This window comes from Oryzias melastigma, linkage group LG1, assembly GCF_002922805.2.
Source record: "Oryzias melastigma strain HK-1 linkage group LG1, ASM292280v2, whole genome shotgun sequence".
NCBI lineage: Eukaryota > Metazoa > Chordata > Actinopteri > Beloniformes > Adrianichthyidae > Oryzias > Oryzias melastigma.
The window spans coordinates 17271616-17296048 of NC_050512.1; the positions used below are offsets into that span (position 1 = coordinate 17271616).

Here is a 24433-nt window from a genome sequence, read left to right on the forward strand (position 1 = left end):
AGAAAAAATATAAAAATACTTTGGGAAATTTTGCTTTAGGATAAGGGAAAAAAATAAAGTTTTACAAACAAGATACACTTCAGTTTGTTTTCTGAGTTAATAAAACCTCACAAATGGTAAATAAATAAAGACTCTCAAATAACCTCAAACAAAAAAGCAGCACAGGAGAAAGACCACTACTGAAGGTAAAACACTCTTTCTTTTATGTGGGCATCTTTTATGCAGCATTTGAAGCACACAACGTTGTCTGGTAAAAAAAGCTAGAACAAAATGACAAATAAGAGAACTTTCAGGATGTTTGCAGCTTGTTTTGCTTCTGGACTAAAGCAGAAATAAATAATAAGAAGGAATCTCACAGTCTTGCTATGATAACGTACAGTACAAACTCTATGCTTGAGAAAGCAGGACTAAAACATCCTGCCTCACACAATCAAGTATGAAAAATGGTCCTTCACGCTTCCCTGACCAACTTAAAGAAAGCCTGTCCTCTTGAAAGAAAAGGGAACATCGGTAAATACCCTTAACTAGAGATAATAAGGTAGTTGAGAGCTTTCATTTTGGTCAAAGGAGACATTATTAAGTATTTTTGGCGGGAAAGGTAACTAAGCTTTTAGTAGATGTGCCTTTTTTTATAGAAAAGGTAAAAATAAATATGAAAAAATATATGTAGAGGGATTTACCCTAAAAAGTGCAAAGGAAAAAAAGAATAGTTTTGTCCTACATTCACAAACTGTTTACTAATTCACTAACAGAATGATATATAATCCAAATGTTCCTGAAGTTGGTTCAGAGGTTAAATAAACTGCAAAATGGCTCCACAATTTCCATGTGAATATTTTTGAACAAAACTGAAGTATAGAAACCAATGAATATTCATTAATGGCTTTTGTAAGGAGCTTATCATGGAGGCAGCCATTGGCTCTGCACTATATGGGCATAACTCCAGCATGACTGCAGCTGGTGAAACTCCCTCTGGGAGTCTGGCTGTGTTTGAACTTGAATTGCACAAATAAAGTGCCAATTACCAATCTAATTGTGAGTAACAAAGCCTGCTGCATGTTGTGCTGAGTCCCAACGTTTACGCTGTATCTTTAAATCTCCAATTTAAAGGTTACATTGAGTTCAATTAATCGTGAATGAGAAGGGCTGATTTGGAAATCGTAGCCTGAGGTTTGGAGCTTTAATAACCAGGGATGAATTAAGCAAATGGCAGCAGTGTACAAATAGCCGTACCAATGCTCATTAAATAATACATTCACATTCAGATGCTGTTAAAAAGAGTATAGAAAATGCAGAAAGAAATGGAAGACTACTCTTTTCTTTAAAACATGGGAGCTGACTAGAACCCAAATCTAAAATGCATCACAGGCTAACAACTTAAGCTTACTTATCAAATAAATGTTAATAATATAGTTAGCTCAGTGGTCCAGTCTGTAGTCTGTTGGACTTTTCTAATTGTTGTTCTGGTGATCATATTCACAGAAGCACAGTTCGGTGACTCAGATAGTGTGCTTTGTGTGGGCAACTGAATAAAAACTACAAAATAAGGAAAAAACATAGTTCAATTCAATTAAATTTTATTTATATAGCCCAAAATCACAAAGAGATTTGCCTCATTGGGCTTCAAAATATAAACAATTGTTAAAAACTAAACAGACTAAATAAACTGGTTATCCCTGCCCTTAGACCCTCCCTCCCGGTAAGGAAAAACTCCTAAAAAAACCTGAGTCAGGAAAAAAGAAGAAACCTTAGGGATTCCCACATGAAGGAGAGATCCTATCCCAGGACGGATAGTTCAAGGAACAAATGTTTTTGGGCGAGTCTTCAGGAATTATTTCACGATAAATGCATAAAATTGTCTAGTTACCGTATTTTCAACATCACAGGACACACTGTAATATAAGGCACACAGTCAATGAATGGTCTATTTTTGAACATATGTCATATATAAGATGCATTAAGCTAAACAAAAGAATCAGAGAAAAGTTTGTCACTCAGTCTGACATCATCTATTTATTTTTATTTTTTAGTCAGACTTCATTAACTGCATTCACAGTAACTCTAGGACAAATCCGAGTTCTTCCCCTACCCCTCCAATTGAAGGGGCATTTGGAGGGGTAGGGGGTTATTGTCGTTCATCCAACCAGTTGTTGTGGCTCATTGTTGTTCCACATTTCTATCCGACTCATTGTTTGCTGCCCTCTGCTTACAACCCATAATGCTCGGCTACAGTGGCCTTTTAGCTGAGCCAGGAAGGCGCCTACTCAGACTGAGAAAAGCTCAAAGTGAACTGGAGCTCAGACCAATTGTAAAGAACAGAGATCACTTAAAACGATGGGTACGAGATTGGTTCCTGGTTCTGAATCAGGGTGTATTCAGACTGAAAATGTATTCCAGATTAACAGTGGAAACAGACTTTGATCGATTTTAAGTAAACCAAATGTATCCAGTCTGAATTCACCCCAGGAGACATAGACTAAAACATCTGGTTTTAGACACTATATAATATCAGCTTCATTAAGGGACGGTAAAAGAGAAATAACATTTTTTCCTACAAATACTGGCCCACTCAAAGCTACTTGTGTCAGACACGAAATGGAGATTAGCTTAATGGATCGACCTCAGCTCAAAAACACAATGGCTTTACCGCATTACTGCAGCCATTCTCCAGATGAAATTCCTCTCTGAAACGCAGGTATTTTAAATGGTGAGTTCCACAAATGTCGAGTTCATGATGTGCAAAATTCATGCATATTTTTTCAGCTGTATAATTTAATCATGTACAGCTATCAAAGTTAGTGGTGAGGAAAACATGAAGAATGAGCGTAAATGGTGCAGCACAAACCAATCTTGGTCCAGAGAGCTGGCTTGGTGCTCGGCTACACTGCTGCAGCATTTCTCTGTAACGTGTATGGATAGGTTTAATATAAAAACACCTCAATGTTCAATGGTGCATCCTAATGCCATTAGACCTCATTCTTTTCCCAACTTGCTTCTTACTATATGAACCAAAAGTCCTTTAGACTGGAGTTTGGTCCTTTTTCATCCACCAACCAATATTAAAACATAACACTTTGTTTCTTGTTTGAACTCTTGCTCGACTGAGTTGATAATACGAAAGCAATATAATGCAAATGACACAAGGCGAGGTGAAAGACGAGAGTTCTAGTGCACAACATGAAAGATCTGCTCCTTCTGCAATCAAAAATGGGATTAAAAAAATGAAATAATGTGTTGCAAATCTACAACATACTAATGATTTTCTAAGCAAGAACCACAAACATTACAACCCTTTTTCAAAATATTACAGGTGCTAAAATAGAGTCATCAAAGGAGATACTAAAATTTGCAAGCTCAAAGAAGTAGCCATTAAGAGAAGGAAAAATAAACTAAATCAGTTTAGGCTTTACAGTTCAAAGAAATCATAAAGTTAGTGGAAAACAACAAAATACAGCCTAAAATTTAATTGGACAGCATAAAATCTGAAGCAGACAAGGTTGTATTAATCATCCAGTCTGAACAAATCATATTTTTGATGGTTAGTCTGAAATTTCATATCATGAGTGCTTATTATTTTTCAACTTCTTGATCAAACAAGAACCAGCCTCTACACACAAGTTTATTCAATATTTGACTTTATAACCCTTTAATTCTGGAGCTGGCACGTGAAAATAACACATGATATTTGAACTACTCTTTTCATTCTTTCAATAACGTGATACTAAAAGCTGAGACTGGGACCTTTTCAAAAAGCTGTCCGACACATTACAATAGTGAACTCACAGAGAACACAATGCTGCTAATCATTAATTAAAACATATAAATGTCTACATTTAAACAAATTATGATAAAATATGATAACAAAATACAACAGAATATTTAAAATATTAAACATTATAAATTCTGTTGCTATGGTTCATAATATCGCATAGCTTTTGGGTAATACATAAATATTTGTCCACTAACTGAATCTGAATTTAAATTCAGTTTAGCAAAATATTACCAGCTGATTTTAGTCTGATGGGACAATATGAAAATGAGTCACTAGGATGTAATTGAGCGCACGTAGAGGTTTTATTCAACCCTCTGCTGCATTCCAATGTGGAATTTTAACTATTTAATTAAAACAAACTAAAGAGATTTGTTATTTTGATTTTGTTCCTTAAATTTATTTGAAAAACACAACTTCCTGTTTCTAAACGCCCTACATATTTCTAACAGATAAACATCCTTGGCCTTTAATTAGACTTGTGCTGAATGTGGAGTAAAACACAGAAGAAGTCGAGTACAACTGACATTTCTATTTGATTTTTAATTAGGACACAGAGAATAATAATGAGCGGAATGAGATGGAACAAGAAGTCCTTGACTTAGAAAATAAAAACTTCTAATGAAACATTTTTGATAAGAATTTAAGGAGGACCCTCCGTATGAAGCTTGATTTCACACAAATACAGAGCCGACATTTCTATCTGTAACTAATTACATGTGGAGCTGATGCTGAAGTTTGGTTTCAGCGTCGTGTTGGTATTCCTGCAAGAAGCCACGAGGCTTTGCCCTACTTCCTAGCTGCTTTGAAACTGCAAAGGGGAAGGAACAACATTAGGTACATAATACGGAGTTAGCAAACTCCCAATCCCATCTCTGCTGCATTCAAAACAGAAAGAAAGGAAGATGGAGGCAATTTTTTTTAGCTGCTCAGCCCTGAAGGACACAACATCAGCACCAAGTACAAACCGTATAAGCCTCCTTCACTTGCCCTTTTATGCATCACTGTCTTCACACTTTTTCTGTCTCATCTACACCTCTTTACTTTTACTGCTTTTTATGTGAACACTTCTCTATTTACCACAGTAGAGCACTCCATCCTTACACAATTATCCATCTACTAAACCTGCTTTATCTCCTTTGGGGGTCAGACAGTTGCTGGAGCCTATCACATCCACGCACAGCACCATTTGATGTATTTATGTTGCGTTACAAAGAAATAAATTTGATTAAAATAGTTGATTGGTTTAGTTAAATGAGGCAGAGATAATACGTTTTCTTCTTTCTGTTCCCTTTCAGTTTCACCAAAGACTAGAATATTATGCAATTTATTGTTGTGTGCTATGAAAATGACATAAATAAATGTAGTGAAGATCTCAAGAAAAAAAAGCTGCCTATTTTTGTACAATTCTATTAATATTAATACTAATTACCATCAATATCAACATTCATGTTGCATGACCTCTTATACCAGCAAACCTGTTTGGTTCTAAAAGATAATACGTTTTTTGTTTAAGTCTTAGCGGCCCCAAAGCTGAAGCACATTAACGTAACCTGGTTGAGTTTTTTTTTTTTTATAATGTTGCAGAACAGCAAAAAAATTATATATATATATATATATATATATATATATATATATTGCAAACAATAAAATAAAAAACATAAAAGTATGCATGTTAGTATATAGAACCAGACAGGTAAAGCATAGAAAAGTGTGAAAACCAAATGATCTCCTCTCTGTTTCACTCTCAAACCATCACTAAAACACAAGGACTGCCCACTCACCTACAAACCTGGAGCTGCAGAAGGGGTCAACAGTGCAGTTTATCATGGAGTGCAGGCAGAAGTAGAGCAGCTACAATGTTATCTGATCATTTCTACTCAAGTGAAAGATATACAACCCACAGCATTAACGCTACTTCTCTTTGAAGAACACTTCCCTGTTTTGGTTAGATTTTTTTTAATCTTTAAATGGCGTTAGAGTGGAATAAACTCTGCTAAGCGTTATGAATGGTTTTAAAATAAAGCACATACAACACAAATTAAAAGAAAACGGAAAGTTTTCACAAATATATATAAACACAAAAAGATAGTTTGTTTTAACTTGTATATCCATGATTACACTTAATTTGCAATGTGATCAATGATGACTCAATATTTACATAAAATGCTTTAAAACTTTGAACAATTTGTTGAAATCCATTAGCCTTCTAACATCAATATATTTTACCCTTGCTTTTGTTTTTCAATATGTTACATGTAAAGTAAAAATAAATATATATATTTTTAATACTGTAAAAAAAATCTTGAGAGGACACGAAATTTAGTGACCATAAAATATATTCATGTACTTTCTGCCATTGGTATTTACTTTCAAAGGTAGAAAACTATAAAGGAAGAAATTTGATTTGAGGCCAAAAAAAGTGAAAAAGAATATTTCTGCTGTAATTGAGAAAAATGAAGTTTTCTTCCACAATAGGAGTCATGATGGTTGTATGATACGGTGTCTGTGACGGTCCAGACGGTGTGAAGGACACTGGAAGATTACTGGAAGCACAATGTTTCACTGAATAAGAAAAAAGAAAAGGAAAAATAAATGTGTCTGAGGCCAATAAACACTACGCCCACTAGCAAAGATTGAGATAGAAGTGTGTGAGACTCGTGAGAACAAAGGATGCTAACCAGACAGCATTTATAGTGTTTTCATATCTATCGGTGTCATGAACACATAAAAATAATGTTCAAGTATTGTTACATTTAGCTAATGTCTGCTCTAACTTGGTATGATGGCTATTTTAGAAGTGACTACAATTCTTTTTGGAATAAATCTGACAATGACTTTTATTCTTTTGCAACAATGTGGTGTAGGTTCTCCAACATATTAACAACTTTTAAGAAGGCTTTGAATGCATGCTGCAGCTAACAAGTAAAATGTGAATGCTAAAGCACGAGAACAGCCTGTGATTGCTACCCTTTTGCTTCAACAGCGTCACCGCAGGCAGCAATCATCAAGTCCTTTACTGCCTTTTAGTCTTTGTACTTACAGCAATCTGTGTCTATTGGAGCAAAAGCACAAATCTGACATCTCATATCTGCTTTTTTGTGAATTTTCTGTGACTGACCTTCACACTGCAGCACACAGACGTTAACACATGAGCCTTTTTTTAAATGAACTCTGGGGACCTCACAACCACATCTAGCTAAACAGGAACAGAAAGATCTGCATTATGTCAGAACTGACACTGATGGAAAATATCACCGGGCCAGACGAGTGAAGCAAGGTTTGATGCAAACATTTATGCTTGTTCCTCTCTCAATGCATTATCATCTAAAAATTCATGGAGCATTACGTAGGCAGACAGGTAAAATATGGAAATGGAGGAGCTGAAACAAATGTAAAGAGGGAGGCTGAATGTAAAACAGAACGTACATATATGGAGACAGAAAAGACTATGGAAATAGAAAGAACAGGAAAAAATATTTTTAAAAAAAGAGCAGGAAGGGCAGGAAATAAGTTGACATTACCTTCAGTGGGGTTGATAGCGCTTGGTAAACTGTCCCATGGGAGATTCCAGGAAGGACAAGGATGGGAAGCAAAGATTGCCTCAATGCCATTTTCCTGGATAAAAAAAAACACACACACCTACGTTGTACAACTATTTTTATTGGGACATTCCATTGACTAAGTTATAGAGCCTGACCTAATAGCTAAACTTAACTATTTTTAAATGAGCACTTCAGGTCTGTATGGACAATTTAAGAGCTTTATAAATAAAATTCATTATTATTATTATTATTATTTTTAAGTTGATCCCTGTTCCCAACCTTATCCTGTCCTCAATTTCCCATAAGGCAATGTGTTCCTAAATGGTTGATTATTTTAGAAAGGCTACTACTAAAGCATGAAACACAAACACACCTAAAAAAACCCTCTTACATCAGACTTTAATCTTAAAACATGTTTGATCACATATATATACAGTATATTATGAATATCAAGCATTCTGAAATTCTTTAAAGTAACATTCCATTAAAAGATATTCGGATCCTGATCTAAACTCTCTCATTTCAGTCACATTTGATTATTTTCAGACTAATTTTGAACATTCCTAAAATTGTAATAGATTGTGAACGTAGTTTATTTCAAATGCCAGACTTTTATTTTGTAATATATTTAGCTGACAGATAAAACATCATCGTTTTGATTGCCAATATTGGACACATACTTCCTACTATTAAACAGCGCTGATAGACTAGGTGTACGATTTTTAAATAAAAATCAATTTATTCATTTTCTAAACTACTTTGTTCCAGGTTAGGGGGTTGCTGGAGCCTATCCCAGCCACTATTGGGTGATAATGAGGTACAATCACAGTGCTAACCACTAAACCACTATGCAGCCCAATATTCACATTTTTATGTAAAATGTTTGTTTAAATATGGCCAAAGAATGCATTTAAATGCTAAAAATCAACTAGAAACATCTAATTAACTGCAAATGTGGGCGTTGTTTAAAAAAAAAAAGGCGTTAGGTGTTTCAAAATAAAGTACAAAAGAAAATATCTAAGCTTTAAAAAATGACTTAATGACAATATATGTGCAGACAAGGATAGACCTTCCCTAACCCCAATCTATAAAATGAAAAGCTGTTTGAAGGGGCAGTTTGGGGCCCACAGATAGACAAACCCCAAACTGTTGTTAGGGAGCCTGTCAATTATTTTCAAATACATTTATTTTTTGATTAAAAAGATAAATTAAAAAAGCAGAAAAAAATCCAAAGTTACTGAAGTGCTGACAACCTAGAAATATAATTTAGGGACTAAGATTCGCGCTGCTTAATCCTTGTCCTTGAGAAATACCACCTGGTTTGCTTTCCAGCTATCTCTGTCTTTACTGCTGATGATTTACTAGTCCTAAACTCTCGAAGGCTTAGAGAGAATAGGAAAATCCAGTTATTCTGAAAAGCCTCATAGACTGGCAACATTCAGTTAAGGACGTGCAAACAGACAGATTGGGTGCGGAATGATAACAGAAAGTGCACTTTTCGCTTTGTTTTAACGGCGCTAAAGCAGAGTGGACCAAAACTGTTTGCTCTGTGTCATGTAGTTCTGTCGGCCTTGCTGGTACCTGTATTTAAAGACACACTGATGAAAATTGTATTTCTTGTGTTTTAACATGTTTTTGTGGCATTCTTCATATATATAAAGATGATTAAAGCTAAAAATGTGTTTCTGAGTATTTCTTTTATGTTATGCCCCAGATCCCCTAGACCACAGGTGTCAAAGTCAAGGCCCGGGGGCCGGATCCGGCCCTCCAGATCATTTTATTTTTTTGCTGTCAATAGCCCGATGTTATCTTGTACTTATTTCTAACATTTACAATTTTGACAAAAATATATATTTTTATGGAGAGTATAATATTGAAAGTTATTTAAGGTTTAGGTTAAATTATTCTGGAATAATGTTCCTCTGTTTTTATTCATAGCTATGTTAAAAAGTTAAATTTTTTAAGTTTAAAGAATGTTGTTTCAGTCTGTTCAATAAATGTTTATCCTGTTCGGCCTCCGACCTAAGGTGTGTTGTGGATTTTGGCCCCCTGTGCGGTTGAGTTTGACACCCCTGGCCTAGACCAAAAACAGGACATAACAACAGACACTGAAGAAAAGACAGGAAGCAGAGCTGGAGGCAGCAGAGATGAAGATGCTGAGGTTCTCTTTAGGAGTGTCCAGGATGGACAGGAACAGGAGATTTAGAGATTACATCAGAGAGGCTGGACTGGTTCACACCGGACGTGGAAGCGCTGGAAAGACGAGTGCGTATCCATAGTGGGCCCACTACGTTGATCTGTGTGTGTTTTTTGTGTGTGTTTTGTGTTTTTATTTTCACCTCTACAGTCTGTTTAGGTACAAAAATATGATCGCCTTTGTCAATTGAGGTAATTGTGAAAAATTGGTTATATTTGGAAAATTGACCGGATTTTATTGTGTTTTTTGGAATAACTTCCTGCCAGAATTGATGCGGATCACTCACGCAAAAAATAGACGTTGTGGTGGAGGACCGCGGTGCTTTGCGTCTGGTGTGAACTACAACATGGGTTATCAAGGGCGCGGAATGGAAGCGGCCTCTGTTCCACGCCACGTCGCAGACTGGGATCCCATTTAGATTTTGGCCCTTTGAGCAAAAAAGGTTGGGCACCCCCGTTTAGAGGAAGATCAAAGAGGAGGTTTATAGATGCAGAGAACAAAGACATGAAGGTAGCTGGTGTTAGACGAGAGCACAGAAGACAGGGTTAGATGAAGGAAGCTGATTCACTGTGGCGACCCCTGGCGGGAAAAGTCAAAAGGAGAAGAAGAAGACACTGTTTGATTTTAAAATTCAGAAATGCTGATGTCACAAATTTAAAGAATAAATACTTTAAATAATTATAAAGTTAGATTTCCTCTTTATTTGACTTTAGGCTTCAGTATATGGTTAGTCTAGTGTCCTGTCTTACAGGGTCTCAGGGAGCAAAATCCCACCAGAATAGACTGTGGTGGAACCAGTTTCTTAAACAATAGCTTCCCTGTGAGACCAATTATTTCAACACAAAGTAAAATTTGCACTCACTTTTTACCTAACTAACCCTATGAACCTGGCAACTCTCCTCTCTGTCCAGAAGTACATAGTGCTGGAGGCAAACTTTATTTGCATTTGGATCACAGGCTGTGCCTCTCCAGCTCATTGCACATGGCAGTTTGACTCGCATGCATCACCGTGCCTCAACTCAAGTGGGAAAATGAGAAAGTGGGAAAGTTTATGAGCCATTTATATAGTGGATAACGGCGAGATGGGATCGGTGCCTCTGGTCAGTGAAGGACTGGTTGTCATCCGCCACTTCCCCCCAGCACACAAAGATGTATACGAGAGTGCATGTGCGCAGCAGCCCATTGGCTGAGGCAACACAACAGCTGCACTCCAGACATAATGTTGGCGACGTGCAGCCATCGTTCTAATCCCTTAAGGAGAGAGGAAGAATGGTGGCCATTGTGCCGGTGGCTGCGCGCGCACACATTCCTCTCGGTTTTAATGTCAGATTTCAACCCACCGTGAAAACTGTCATTTGTACACATCTGGGCCCCAACTGAAATTTCATCCAACAGCCCCGTCAAACAGGAGACACATCCCATCCAGCTCCGCCAGTTTGCCGCGTTTTCCAAACTCTAAAGCCCTCTATTACACTTTTCTCTCCTTTTACCACGTAGTCCAAGAAATCTAGCCAGCTGGAAATCAAAGGAATGCCTTGACAGGGGGAGAATGGAGGCCAAGCAAACAGTCAGAAGGCTCAGTTGTGAGAGGTTAGTCAAAGTTGACGAGACAGTCTCTCCCTGAATAACTGCTCCGGCTTATCTTTTGTTGCAATTGCTGGTTCAAACATGGCATCTGGAGAGCTCTGAAACTACAAATGCTTATCAATGCATCCAGAGGGAAATGCTGTTTAAGATTGGGACTGTGTTTGCTTCTCTGTATTCCTTTCACCTAAAGATTTTTAGCCATTTCAATGAATTTCTCGGACTGGCTATAAACTTTGGAGTATTTATCTTTTCTTTATTCCACCTGAAAGAAGGATAAGCTGAATACAGAGCTTGCAATATTGCAAGTGGCTCTGGGATCCACTGGGAATGATGAAATGTGCATTTTAAAAAGGGCAGTAAGATGCTGTTCTTGTAAACTTTTTTTTTTTTTTTTTTAAGAAAGGTCAGTGTTTTATTACTTTGTCTTTGCAGGTGCAATATTATGAATAGAAATAACCCCCGAAAAATTAGGTTGGCTCACAAGTCACTTAAACAGAGAGACTAAAATGTTATTTTATGGACTGAAAGAAAACTATAGGTGGAGAACATCAATCAAAACTTCAGACATTATAGGTTCTATTTAGCAACCTGGTGACAATTAGATTGAATCATGAGAACTGGACTGAGTGACCCCTCCCACCTGGCACTTTAAACAGGAAGTACTTGTTGGCTCCAGGAAGCCAAAATCCCATAGACTTCTATAGGGGAAAAAACAGCTATTACTCCATCATTATATTTGTAACCTTTTACAAATAACCTTTTTTTTAACACGTTCTTGCAAATCCTTATATTATTTCATATTATATTTTCTGTAGTGCAAGTTATTCACGTCATAAACTGGCCAATCAGATGCTTCATTAAAAATATGTGGTCTTGCATCAAAAGTTTGAAATATTCGATTGACGGATTCTCCTGATCTGACTTTTTAGTGGAAAGGATGTGTCCTTCCAACAAGCTCACTTCTGATTGGGGAGAGCAGTTGCCATACTAGGACCAATCTGGACCAACCACTAGTTCCAAAAAGTCAAGACGACTTTAACTGGTTTGACTCGGAAATAAACCATTTTCTTTGGGTGATGATGTCACACTCAGTCCAGTTCTCTTAAACCTCGTTTCCAGTGAGCAGTTCGGTCCAGTACGGTACAGTAAGGAGTGGTACGGCACGATCCAGTTAATTCGTTTCCACTCAGTTAAGCCTCACTTCCACTGACCGGTTGGTTTTCACGGCACATGCATGTCATTACATCACTGTCGTGCGACGACTAGAAAAGCAACAACAATGGAGGTCATCCAGCAGCTTGTCTTTTTCTAATGTCGTCATCCCTTTCTGCCAATCAGCAGGTGACTCCGCCCCCAACCGTTCCGTTCCACTTTTCATTGGAGCTACAACCAATGGGGGGCCCTAGAGGTACAATTCGGTACTGTTTAATGGGTCAATTTTATAACAGAGGTGCTCAAAATACCAGATCAGACCGTGCCGCTCAGTGGAAATGAGGCTTTATACAGTCAATGGGTTGAATAGGTAGAGAGAAAGTAAAGGTTTACTTTAAGTTTCGTCATTGTTGGCCTGGGGCCACCGACGAACGGCTTTGACTTGGTCGTCTCCTGACTTTCCTCTTCCTCCAGCAGGCTCGCTGAAGGATGGGGTGACGGCCCTGGAGGGCAGGAAGTGGCAACTTGGAGGGTGGACAGATGAAGCCCGCAGTCTTTTGCTGCCCGAATGACACCGGGAACCTCCTGAACGCGGTTGTACCATCGGAGCAGGTTGGGGAGCTGCTGCAGAGCGCCGGGAGCACTCGCCCGAAGGGAACACTTCGAGATGACCAGAGAAAATAACAGCAGGGGGAAGAAAAACACAAGCAGAGTATTGATTAGACGATTCCGACAATGTGCTATAAATGTCAGGTTTAACTAGCAATCGCTAATCAAACTATAGCCCCGAATAGAAACCTAAGACAAACAAAGCTGTGATCACAAAGAGAGAAGACAGAAACGGGAGACAGCATGGGATGTGTGTTGTGGACAGAGAAAACACGCTAAGCTGAGTATGAAACTGGAAACCACTGGAGCACAGCTGACTGCTAAAAGCTTCACTGTGAGAACATCAGTTAAATCCTAACATCTGAGGAGCAGACAGAGACAGCTGAAAGGTGAAACAGAGGCTGGAGGCTCGCTCAGCATTCCAGAACAACAACAGAACAGGTCCAACAAGTGATATTAGCACAGCGGATATGAAAACATGGAGGTGCAAATGGATTTCCAAAGAAATCGAAATTTTACTGTTTGTTTTCCAGTAAACTCCAAACATAGAATATTTACTCCTATGACATGCTTGTGCTTAATGTTCAGTCCTCAAATGTATTCAGAAAAATATCTTTTTATCTCTAAATATTGAGAAATACAAGGAAATCTAGACATTTGTTTGATAAAAGAAATGTACTTTTTTATTTTTTACAGGTTACAGTTTATTAAGAATAAGATAGTAAAAAGTGAAACCTTAGAAAAATTGACTGAGTATCAGGATAAATTGGGGTATAAAGATGTCATTTTGGTCCTTATCAAACCCCGCACAGCCAAGTGGTGATTTAAGGCCGGCTGCCAAAGCGACAGAACTATGAACGCACAAAGCTGCGAGACTAATTTTTGCTGAAACTTTCACAGCCAAGCCAAAGTCTTTCTGCAGCAATGTTCACTAAAAAGACAAAAACCAAAAACCCAGGGTTTTAGGGAACGCAGCGTGTAAAGCTTCTAAGAAAGCAACAATGCAAAAAAAAATGTGGATTTAACCAAGCAATGCAGAATTAAGTTTATCACCACATGCCAGAAAAACAGGTATGAAAGACATTTTTTTTTAGCTCACCAGAACGAAATTGCTGAATAAACAAGAAACAAGAAAACAAATACCTAGAAGAAATTAGCTTTAATCAAGGTCTTGTTAAAACTTAAAAATACTGCAGGAAGTAGGTATGTACCAACTGTTACATGTATTATGAAAGGAGAGGAAAACAAATTTTTCAGTCGAAGAAAAAAAAAAGTCTATCATTTTTAGCATCAAACGATTAATGCTGAAGCTATGATCATTTTAATCAATAAGCACTCTTTTGTTATTTGAAATCCGCAATATGTAGGAATGATTTCTGGATTAATATAAAAATGTAGTCTGATGATAATCAATGAGTATTATATATACAAGACGTGTGATTATTCTTACTGAAATCATGAAACAATGTTTTCACAGAATAATGATTGATCAATAAGCGCCTAATTTTGTTACTTGAAAAAATCTGCACTTGATCAGATCAGAACCGGGTTATGAAAACTATGCAAATCTGTAAATGAGTAAGTAGGGGTGGAACTTGTAAACTCACTTTTTCCCAATACTTTTCAAGCAAATAATCAAACTCTACTTGACTTTAATTAATAATCACTACATTTATTGAATGAAATGTGACTTAAGTGGCTCTTTGTTTTTGTCTGTTTGTTCAATCACTCCATTTCATTATTTCTGTCATGAGTTTGTGATTTTTTTTTCTTGAATTGTCCACAAATTATGCTCAAAATAACCCAGATCAATCAATCAATCAGCTCTGGCTAAAGGAAAAAAAACCCACTTGTAGGTAGTGATCTTAAAGACCCACTTTGATTTTTAAAAAAAATTGTTTTTGGTGATTTTAACATGTTCTCGAGGACGAAATTATGCTCAAAATTGTATGTCTGAGTATTTCTTTATTCAAATCGTTGTGAATCAGGAGCAGACGAAAAAATGCAATTTGAAAAAGATTGTATTTGTGATGTAGAAAATACAATGGGCGGAGCTAAAAGCTCCATGCTTCGCCCCATTCTGATGGATCCACTTGAAGACAAATAGATCTTCGTTTTCTAGTCCGAGCTGGCATCTGACTCAAAACTGTAACAGCTGGATAGCTCCAATATTGGTCGCTATTTTTGTTGCACCGGTAATATTAGACTGGGAGTGTGAGGGGCTGTAAACTAGGGGGAGAGTGAGTAAACAGATATGTCTCTGCAATGGAAAAGGGAAGGGGGGACGGGGTTGCTCCGCATCAACAGTAAACAAGCAAATTTCTATTCAACTCTTGCCGCCCTGCAGAAAATATGTCCTAGAAGATGACAGGTTTTTAGATTTTTGGCAAAAACAGCAAAATCAAATTTAAAAGAGCACTGGAAACTCTTTGAAAGTAGGTCAACAGATTTTCGGAGTGAGAATTTAAGATAATTGGTTGGAGGAAAATCTGTAATTTAAATTACTGTGCAAGGACAGACGTGCATTAACACATGAGTGCAGCCTCATGCATCACTGGACACTGAACTGATCTCAGTCAGTAGTATAATCATTGTTACAATAATGTTTTTTTTTTTTACTGCTGCAGAAAATATTGAATAGAAATATTTTTTCTTTTTTGTTGTTGTGTAATTAAGAATAATAATTTTGCTCCAAATACCACAATCACATATTTAGATTCCAGCGAGACACATTCCTATTGTGTGGTATTAGAAAGAAACACCTGGAGGTGCTTTAGGGCAAACAACACGTTCATGGGAATGTCTGAGCGGAGCTTATCTTCACAAATCAAGAAGGATTTCATATCTGCAGACATTCCATTCAACTTTTATGATTATCTCAAATTGCTCAATCTTTTTTTTTTACCTTCAAAAAGACAATTATTGCTAAAATGTTTTTTTTTTTCCTCTGAATGTTCTCTCTGAAAGCACTTTAGTCCTGCTAATATAGTTGGCAGATGAGCTGCATTCATTTTGCTCATTTGTGGTATTTTCACTCAAATTTGATTTTATTTTAGGTCAATACAGACCCAAACGGTGTATTGATTCTGCTAAATAAATTAAAAAAAAACACTCCCAAATGAAATGCATTTTACCCTCCTTAATTTGCAACCCTTTCGCACGCTGTTATCAGGCTCTGCCAGGTGGCTCCGGACCACCTGTGAGAGCAAACAGGTGCCAAGTCCTCTTTACTCAAGTTTCTGCTTGAATGCACCTGACAGGAGTCTGCTCACCCTGACCGGAGTGCTAAAACCATACGTCATGCATAATTTGACAAGTTATCATAATAAAGGTCTCAGCAAGCCAGTTAAAACTTGCAACTTCACTTTTCAAACAGAGAGGTGCATAATGTGGAGTAAGACCCTGCAAGGGTTCACGTAGGGAGAGAAAAAACGTGAATAATGACCCTCCCCAACACTTGGGACAAAATAATGTCCTCAAGGTTTTTGAAGAAAAACGTGCCAAGTGTAGCGAAGGTTTAAGGTTTATGCAGTAATAACAAAATAGAAGGATCATTTAGAGTGTCTTTATGGATCATAAAGCAGATGGATCCTTGAGAAATGGAAAGACTGAGGGCTCACTTATCACAGCACTCTGAATAAGTCGCACTGCTCAATGATCCGGCGCAAATCCCTTACCAGATACTGATGAATACATGGCAGCAGCACCACATCAGTCAGAGTGAAATACAGCCCCTCAGCAAACACGTGCTCCAGCGGCGGCAGCTCCCTCGTCTTCACTTTCCTGATCTCGGAGTTCTCCCTGGTGGTTGGTGCCGGTACTAACGCCACGGAGAGCTTAGCCAGAGCGGCCCTCAGCTCCAGCTCGTCAGACGCCTGAGGTGGCGGCTCCTTGCTCGGCTGGTCTCCAACAGGCTCGAGCTTCTCCCTGCGTTTCTGCTCCTGGAGCTTCTGCCTCCGGATTTTGTCGTCATTGTGGACTTTGACGGGCTCCGCCAGTCGGCTCTCCAGGGTGACGACGGGAAGAGGCAGCTGCTTCCCCACGTCTGACGGGTTCTGGAGGTGCTCCTCCACGGCTGAAGGAATGCCTGTTTCACACAGTCTGGTCCACTTGCTCACCTGTAGGGAAAAAAAATAACTTTACCTAACACCTGTATGGATCTTCAGACATTTTTGGCTGATTTCAAAATAAATTTCCATTATCAAAACACATTATAGCTTATAAATGTATTTATTACTACTGGAATTTGAGCACATAACATTTGGTTACTTTTGGTTAATTAATGGTGCATCTAGTCAAAAATGACTGACCATCAGAAACTATTGGAGTTAATCACAACAATAAACCAAACTGGATTTGAGTAGATGACAATTTGCATTACATACAAACACAGTTTTGGCAGAAGCTCACAAAATATTTCTTTTTTGTAGCTTTAGAAAATAATGGTTCCTTTTAGGTCAATGTATTCTGGGACAGCAACATGCCAGCTGAATATTTGTTGGTTTTGTGTGGTCTATATCATTCTGAATAGCCCCAAAAATTCCAGTAACCTCAATCAAAAGCATCAAATACTGCTGTGAAATGTTGGAGCTCATGTGGTAACACTGTGGGAAACTTTTTACAAACACAGAAATTAGAGCATATTGGGACTTTCTCATTATGTTTAGTGTATAGAGATTAAGAAACACATTTACCAGCAGTTTAGCTTCATCCATATCCCATTAAGCCATTGTTTATGTTCTCTCACGCTAGCTTACAGCCCCTCACAATCCCAAGCTAACATAAGTTTAGCAAAACAATAGTGGGTAATAGTGGAGCTATCTAGTCATTTTAGCTATCCGCATGTCTTTATTATATTGAATCAATTTCATTAATAATTATTTGATTTATTTTGATTATATTTGTGGGCTATGTGTGTTGGGTTTTTATTTGTTTTTTTTTTTATTATTATTGCTATTTTTAACTACCATTTTTACTATTATTTATTTTAATTTATCAAGGACTATGAGGTCCTTTTAAGCAGTAAAAGTGCTATATAAACTTGAATTTGAATTTTAGCCAGAAATTCTCAACCAGTGTGACTCAGAAATAAATACCTTGTACTGAACTATGGAGAGAAATAAGTATATTCCCAATTTATGAGTGTGTAATTCTTGCTTTGAGCCCAACACATGCATGAGTAATTAGTTTCAAGCTGTTGTAATTTTAACTTGTGGATGTTTAAATTGTATTTTTTTTGTACTTATGCCCAAAATGTATTATATGAGTTACATATCAAGATTTACTAAACTTATTTCTCTCCATACTGAACAGTGCAGGTGAAGTTTTCCAGATTCCTTGTATTTCTTGCAAGATAATGAAGTGTAAATTAAATATGTGTACAAACAAACAAGTTAACAAGAATTAATGGTAAATCCATTCACATTTTAGTTTCATTGAGTTCAGCCCACTGCTGTTTTTCCACATCAGACGGAACATTCTACCACACTGTATGGCCACGTGTCTGCGCAAAATTCAGTGTTTCCAGACATTGGACTGTAATGAAACTTGATACGTTTTCACGTGTTGCCTGTTGTGATTGTTGTTTTTACGTTCTAGTAAAATAAGCCTCAATCCAATTGGTATGTTCCAATATCAATAGAATAAATATATTTCCTTTGGGAACAATTTTATAATAGTATAGGTCAAATGGATTGACAACTTACATCAGACAGATTGATCTGGTTGAATCGTAGGAATATAAATCGATTATTCATCCATTTAAATTGATAAACTGTTACATCCCTTATTACTTTGCAAGGGAAAATACAAGTCTGATGTACTAACATAACATATGACAAAACTGAGCTCGAACTGTAAAATGACATTTGATGTTGTGTTTGAGTAATTTTTTACCCCAACATTTTACTTTGTGTGAAACTGTATCACACCTAAAATTCATCTTGAGGCCTATTATTGCAGAGCATCATGGTCGTAGACGATTTTAAAACGCACAAAATTACTTTTTGTGTTTTTCCACCCTACTGCAGAGACCAGACTTCACTCACTCCTTTGTTTTAGCATTGCACCTCTAACCTAAATCATATTTGAGTTTAAACTGGTCTCTATTCCAGTGTAAACAAACAAAAAACAAATCAAAACTTTACATAGGAAGCAGGGCTGCACAAACCTCTGCACAGGCCTTCAAGCATGTCTTTTTGAAGCCCAGCAGAGCAGCAACATCCTTCCTGGAAGGGTCAGCCTCGATGCTTTTGTTGATGATGTGTCTGAGGACCACTGCCAGTCCGGCTCTGCAGATCTGCCCGCTCTCATCCAGAGCTGCGGGGAGGCGGCAGCTGCTCACCAGCTTGGGCAGCTCCTCCACCTGGATGTCTGAGAGACTGAGAGATGCTGGAAGCTGGCTTTTCAGAGGCTCGGAGCTGCTGCCGTCGCTGAGGACGAGGAACACTCTGAAAGACTGGCAGTCGCAGTAAGACAGCAGAAACAGAACTATGGAGCTGTGCAGGGGGAGGCGCAGCTGCTCATCCTGGCAGAAAACTTCTAAATAAAGGCACGGAGGTTGTTCGGCGTGAGTCATGGTAAAATGCTGTGGACGGAAGAGATATGTTTCAGTATGTTTTTGTCTTATCAACTGTTAGTAATGCTGAAAAAGTCAGAAGGGAGTCATACGAACCGGTTACTTTACAAACATCACGTTGTCAGTGTGCTGCTTTTCTTCTATCACCAAGTATTGGGTCTAGTGTTGTCACAGCGCCACCAGCTGTCCGTTCAAAGTACCTATATTTTAAATGTATTTTATAACTTAAAATCGATTAAAAATATATTTTAAAAAATCAAAGTGTTTTTAAGAGTGAAAAAAAAAACATTAAATTGACTTTGCTATTAAGTATAATCTATTTTCGTTCTACTTCCGCCGCGGCTGTAGATTCCGGACACATTTAATTGGTGCACATTGTGAAAGACATAAACCGTCAGCGGTGATTTCCTCTTTGGAAAGAGTTCATTAAGACAAAACATATCCTAAAAAGAGACTAGTGTTTTCCAGACGCGTGGTGTAAGGTAAGATCATTAATTTAAAGCTCTAAGCTATGAATTTTAATATCTAGGCGGCATTTTGGGAGATAACTTGTGTCGCAGCAATATTGTTCCGTCTATCTGCCACCAGCGAGTACTTTAACCCTACTAGCTGGATTTTTAGAAATATCTGTTTGTTTTTAAAGCTATCTAATTGTCAGTATGCATTTGTGTTAATTGATGACAACGCTGGTTTTTATATAATGAATTCCGAAAACACGGGGAAAGCGCTGACTAACCTTAAAGAACGCTTGTTTTTTTTGTTCCCCTTATTGTTTTAAATTAATATTTTCATTGGTCTCCTATGTTTTGGGGAGCTTTCACAGTCTATACTTTATTCTAAATTCCTTTATTTTACTAAAACTTAAAGTTTGGCTAAATATGTTAATCATTATTCATTATTATTGTAAATGTTCCTAGATTTCTAGATATATTTAATTGTGATTGCGTAAATATTTTTTAGCCCAGTTTAGAGCCTAAAATTTGGAAGCTAGACTAAATAACAATATGTTTGTACCGTAACAAAGTGTAAATTGTAATCTGCAGTTGTCAATTAAAAACTCACATAAGTCAATGATTATCTACCTAAGCAATGGCTGGACCTGTCAGTTTGGAGTTGGACCCCATATTTCTAAAGGCTCTGGGTTATTTACACTCCAAGACCAAAGATTCAGCTGAGAAACTAAAAGCTCTGCTTGATGAGTCTCTTGCAAGAGGAAGTGACTCCTCCTACCGCTCTTTACAAAAAGTAAGATCCGCGCTTTTGAAGATTTTCTTCTACTTTAATGATATTTCATTCATATTCAGCTAATTGCTCCTCTTTTCTGCTCTGTGTTCATCTTCAGGACTTGGAGATGCCAAAAGGTTCTGCATCCAAACTGAGTAAACAAGACTCAAAGTCTTTAAGCACTCCATCTTCCAGCAGCAGTGGAAGTTCCAAATCCAGTTCAGAGAAGAACAAGAAAGAAGCAGAGAAGAGGCCATTGGAGAAGGTGGGGCATATAATTTGGTATTGTAATATTTTGTATGATACTATATGTTTTGATTGCACTGTAACCATGAATTCTCTTTAGGATTTACATTGATTCCAGGCAAAGCTGTGACCATTGTAGAACAATAGAATTTAGGAATATAGCCCCAAATTTGATAAATGTCTAAAAATATATGACAACACTTTAAAAAAAATCATAAAAATTAAGACTTTTTTTTTCAGCAGAAAAGTATGTCGATTAGGGAAAATGAAAGTGTATACGAGCCATTAATGTTAGCATATTAATAGTGGCTTTTTTTTAATGAATACCTGATGTCTATTTATTACCTTCTTGGGGGCTGTAATTGAGTAATATATTTTTAAAATACATATTTTAAATGATTCCACAGCAAGGTGAAAAAGCACATTCCTAACTAACATGTACATCCTTGGTTTAAAAACAAAGAAGAAAAAAAAACGTTGCTCGGGACATTTTTTCTTAATCTTTGGCCAGTTTGTGTGATTGAACGCTAACGTTGAAAAGAAGTTTCAAAAAGTACGTTCTCTGTTTCATTTGATAAACAGGTGAGGGTGGAGTTGTCTGAAGTGGATCCCCCGAAAAAGTCCCGCTTGGAGAAACCGGACAATCGTTCATCCCCTATTACTGTTCAGACGAGCAAGGACCTCATGCCCAACTTAAATGACTATGATGAGACTAATGCTGACGACTTTGCCATGGAAATGGGGCTGGCTTGTGTGGTTTGCAGGTGCATGTTCATTTTTAACAACTCAGTAATGTTTGAGTTTTTCAGTTATTTGCATCTTTTTCTGTATGAAATTCTCCTCATTCACTTGTTCTTGTGTCTGCTGCGTATCTCTGATTTGCAGACAAATGACGGTGAGCATGGGAAACCAGTTAGTGGAGTGTCAGGAGTGTCATAATCTGTACCACCAGGACTGCCACAAGCCCCAAGTGACAGACAAAGAAGTCAACGACCCCCGCCTTGTGTGGTACTGTGCCCGTTGTACCAGGCAAATGAAGCGCATGGTGAGAGACATTCCTGCGCTTTGCACATTACCTCTCATCTTAGTGGGAGTCATGGCAACAGGACAAACAGTCTTTATTAAAGCAAATGGGTTTTTTTTCTGTGTGTGTTCTTAAGGCCCAGAAACCTCCACAAAAACCGTCTCCTGCATCCGCATCATCGGCGCCTGTGGTGAAAGACCCGCTGGTGAAGAAACCTGAGGGCAAGCTTAAGATTGACACCGCCAACACTTTCCAAGCCTTCAAAAGGACGGAGGTTAAGGTAGGAGGTGACTTTAGTTGTGGAGATGAATCCTCTGCAGACACAATATTTTTCAATCCAAATATAAAATCAACTTCTGGAGAAAAAAATTACAATAAAGATGTTTTTTAAATTCAATTAAAAGCTTCAAGCAATTTGAAAAACAACACAGCACATTCACTTGATGTGGCAAAGCACCAAGAAATCTTTAAAAATCACCAAATATCTGACATTTTAAAACCATGCAAATTAAAATGTGTTCTCTTTGTATGATGTTAGTGCTGGCAGTATTAAAAAATGTCAACATAAACACGAACCACAAAGGAAAACCTGAAAAAATAAAAGAATAAAATAGTTAACAAGAACTCTTGAGGATTCAAAAGATTTAATTTATTTTTTGTGTTGGGGCTGCATGGTGGTGCAGTGGTTAGCGCTATTGCCTCACAGCAAGAAGGCCCTGGTTCAAATCCCGGCTGTGGGACCTGAAACAGAAACCTTTCTGTGTGGAGTTTGCATGCTCTCCCCGTTTATGCGCAGGTTTTCCCCGAGGACTCCAGGTTCCTCCCACCATCCAAAAACATGCTTCATAGGTTCATTGGTTACTCGAATTTTTTTTTTTTTTGGTGGAGATCTGGCCACAAATGGAGCAAAATTCAGATAATTTTGCTGTTTGTGGCTAGGTTTTTACAGCATGGACTACTGATAAGTGCATTTTGTTGATGACAAAAACAAATCAGCTGTTTCATGATGTGCTTCCATATTTAAAAAAAAAAAAATAATGTGCATCGATTAGTTTGAGGCTCGTACTTTTTCTTATTGTATAGATATTTCCTCACGATCACTGATGGAACCACACAAACATGCGCTCAAAAGCGTCCTGGGTGGGCGGGGCAGGAGGCTTATGAATGAAACTACAGCGATCGTATGTAGAGGGTCTAAAATCTTTACATATATCATGGAAACATTTTTGAATATATCAAGTATGTTAGATTTATGACACTTAGCCCACATGAAATAAGCATGTTATCTGTTGAAAATAGCTAAAAATGATATATTTTTGAATTTAAAAACATTTCTTAGACATTTAAAACTGCAGCATTCACATTAGTAGTTGTGTAGGGCTTGTTATAACTTGTAATAACTATGTAAAAGCATCAGATGCCTTTATTTAAATTACTTTTTTCCTTTTTTTCATATTTCCACAGTAACAAAGTTAAATAAGAAAAAAACTTTGCAAATTTAGCATTTTATTTTAGCATTTGGACAAATGTGCAATTGTATGGGGTTGCTTCTTAGTGTAATGGATTCTTGATGAATCCTGTGACATCCTGTAGGTTTCTAACTTTTTTCCCTTGTCTTTTTTTGTCACATAGCCTCCTGCCACATTGGCGAGTTCCACCATTTCAACATCCTCCTCCTCCAGCAGCGGTTTGACAGGTTGGGCTGCATTTGGCGCCAAAACAAGTCCATCTCTTCCCGCTAGCTCCAAACTAGCTTCCTCTGGCGCGAGCGGGAGCAGCAAGACCCTGACAGCTCCTAGTCAGAAACCTGTTGGGTTGTCGGGGCTCGCTGGGGCCAAGTCGGGACTTGCGGGAGGAAAAGTCGTCGGAGGCAACAATGGAAACGGTTCCAGCCAGGTAACACTCAAGCCTCCTCCACCTCTGACTTTGGGGAAGCAGCCGGTCAGTCGCTCGTCGAGCACAGAAAGCCCGGGGAAGGTGTCCTCCCCGTCTGGGGCAGGCTCTCCGAGCAGCGCCCAAACAGGGCCCAGTGGAAGCAATAACGGAGGAGGTAATGGAAACAATGGTAACGGACAAAAAGGCGCTTCGGGAGACAAAGCTCCAACCTCTCAAGAATCCCAACTAAACGCCATGAAACGGCTGCACATGGTTAAGAAGAAAGCAGCGCAGAAAAAAATGAAGAAATAAGTGGAGGCAAAGAGAACAGATAAAAAAAAAAGTACAGGATATGAGCGAATTCAGTGCCAGAACTTTGCAAATCCTTGAGTAGCTGCACATGGACCAACATCATCCATACTTGAAACTAACGTTAAATAAAAACTTTAACTCATTATCTAATCTGATCCATAGAAATGCTACTTTTTACCAATAGTGTCATTAAAGTACTGGTTCTTTAAAAATGCTTGACGTTTCCTTTGTGGATGTGAGTCAGTCTGTCACACAAAATGGACAAAAGTACCACAACAATTTAATCATAAACATATTTTTTTATTTCACGTGTCAC

General features: G+C 37.8%; 2 protein-coding genes and 1 long non-coding RNA gene across 4 annotated transcripts in view; 2 read left to right on the forward strand and 1 right to left on the reverse strand.

Moving 5' to 3' along the window:
- gstcd (glutathione S-transferase, C-terminal domain containing) overlaps positions 1-19694 on the reverse strand; it is a 53798-nt gene extending 34104 nt beyond the window's left edge. The window contains exons 1-5 of one of the 2 annotated variants that reach the window (XM_024289958.2): positions 19533-19694; positions 19029-19445; positions 16537-16977; positions 12644-12910; positions 7294-7387 (exon numbers count right to left, since the gene is read on the reverse strand). In XM_024289958.2, the coding sequence (XP_024145726.1) occupies positions 7294-7387; positions 12644-12910; positions 16537-16977; positions 19029-19436 (1210 nt within the window). In that variant the 5' untranslated portion in view covers positions 19437-19445; positions 19533-19694. The remainder of the gene's footprint in view (positions 1-7293; positions 7388-12643; positions 12911-16536; positions 16978-19028; positions 19446-19532) is intronic. The other variant, XM_024289961.2, reaches the window with a different exon arrangement.
- Positions 10859-13410, forward strand: LOC112157293. The gene is made up of 2 exons (XR_002921130.2): positions 10859-11101; positions 12725-13410. It is a non-coding gene; the product is annotated as an uncharacterized LOC112157293 (long non-coding RNA).
- A 68-nt stretch (positions 19695-19762) lies between the features above and the next one.
- On the forward strand, positions 19763-24331 carry ints12 (integrator complex subunit 12). The gene is made up of 7 exons (XM_024289962.2): positions 19763-19918; positions 20524-20681; positions 20779-20925; positions 21489-21670; positions 21792-21951; positions 22067-22210; positions 23563-24331. The coding sequence occupies exons 2-7, from the start codon at positions 20526-20528 to the stop codon at positions 24115-24117; spliced, it is 1344 nt and encodes a 447-aa protein (XP_024145730.1). The 5' UTR covers positions 19763-19918; positions 20524-20525; the 3' UTR covers positions 24118-24331.
- Positions 24332-24433: the final 102 nt, after the last annotated feature.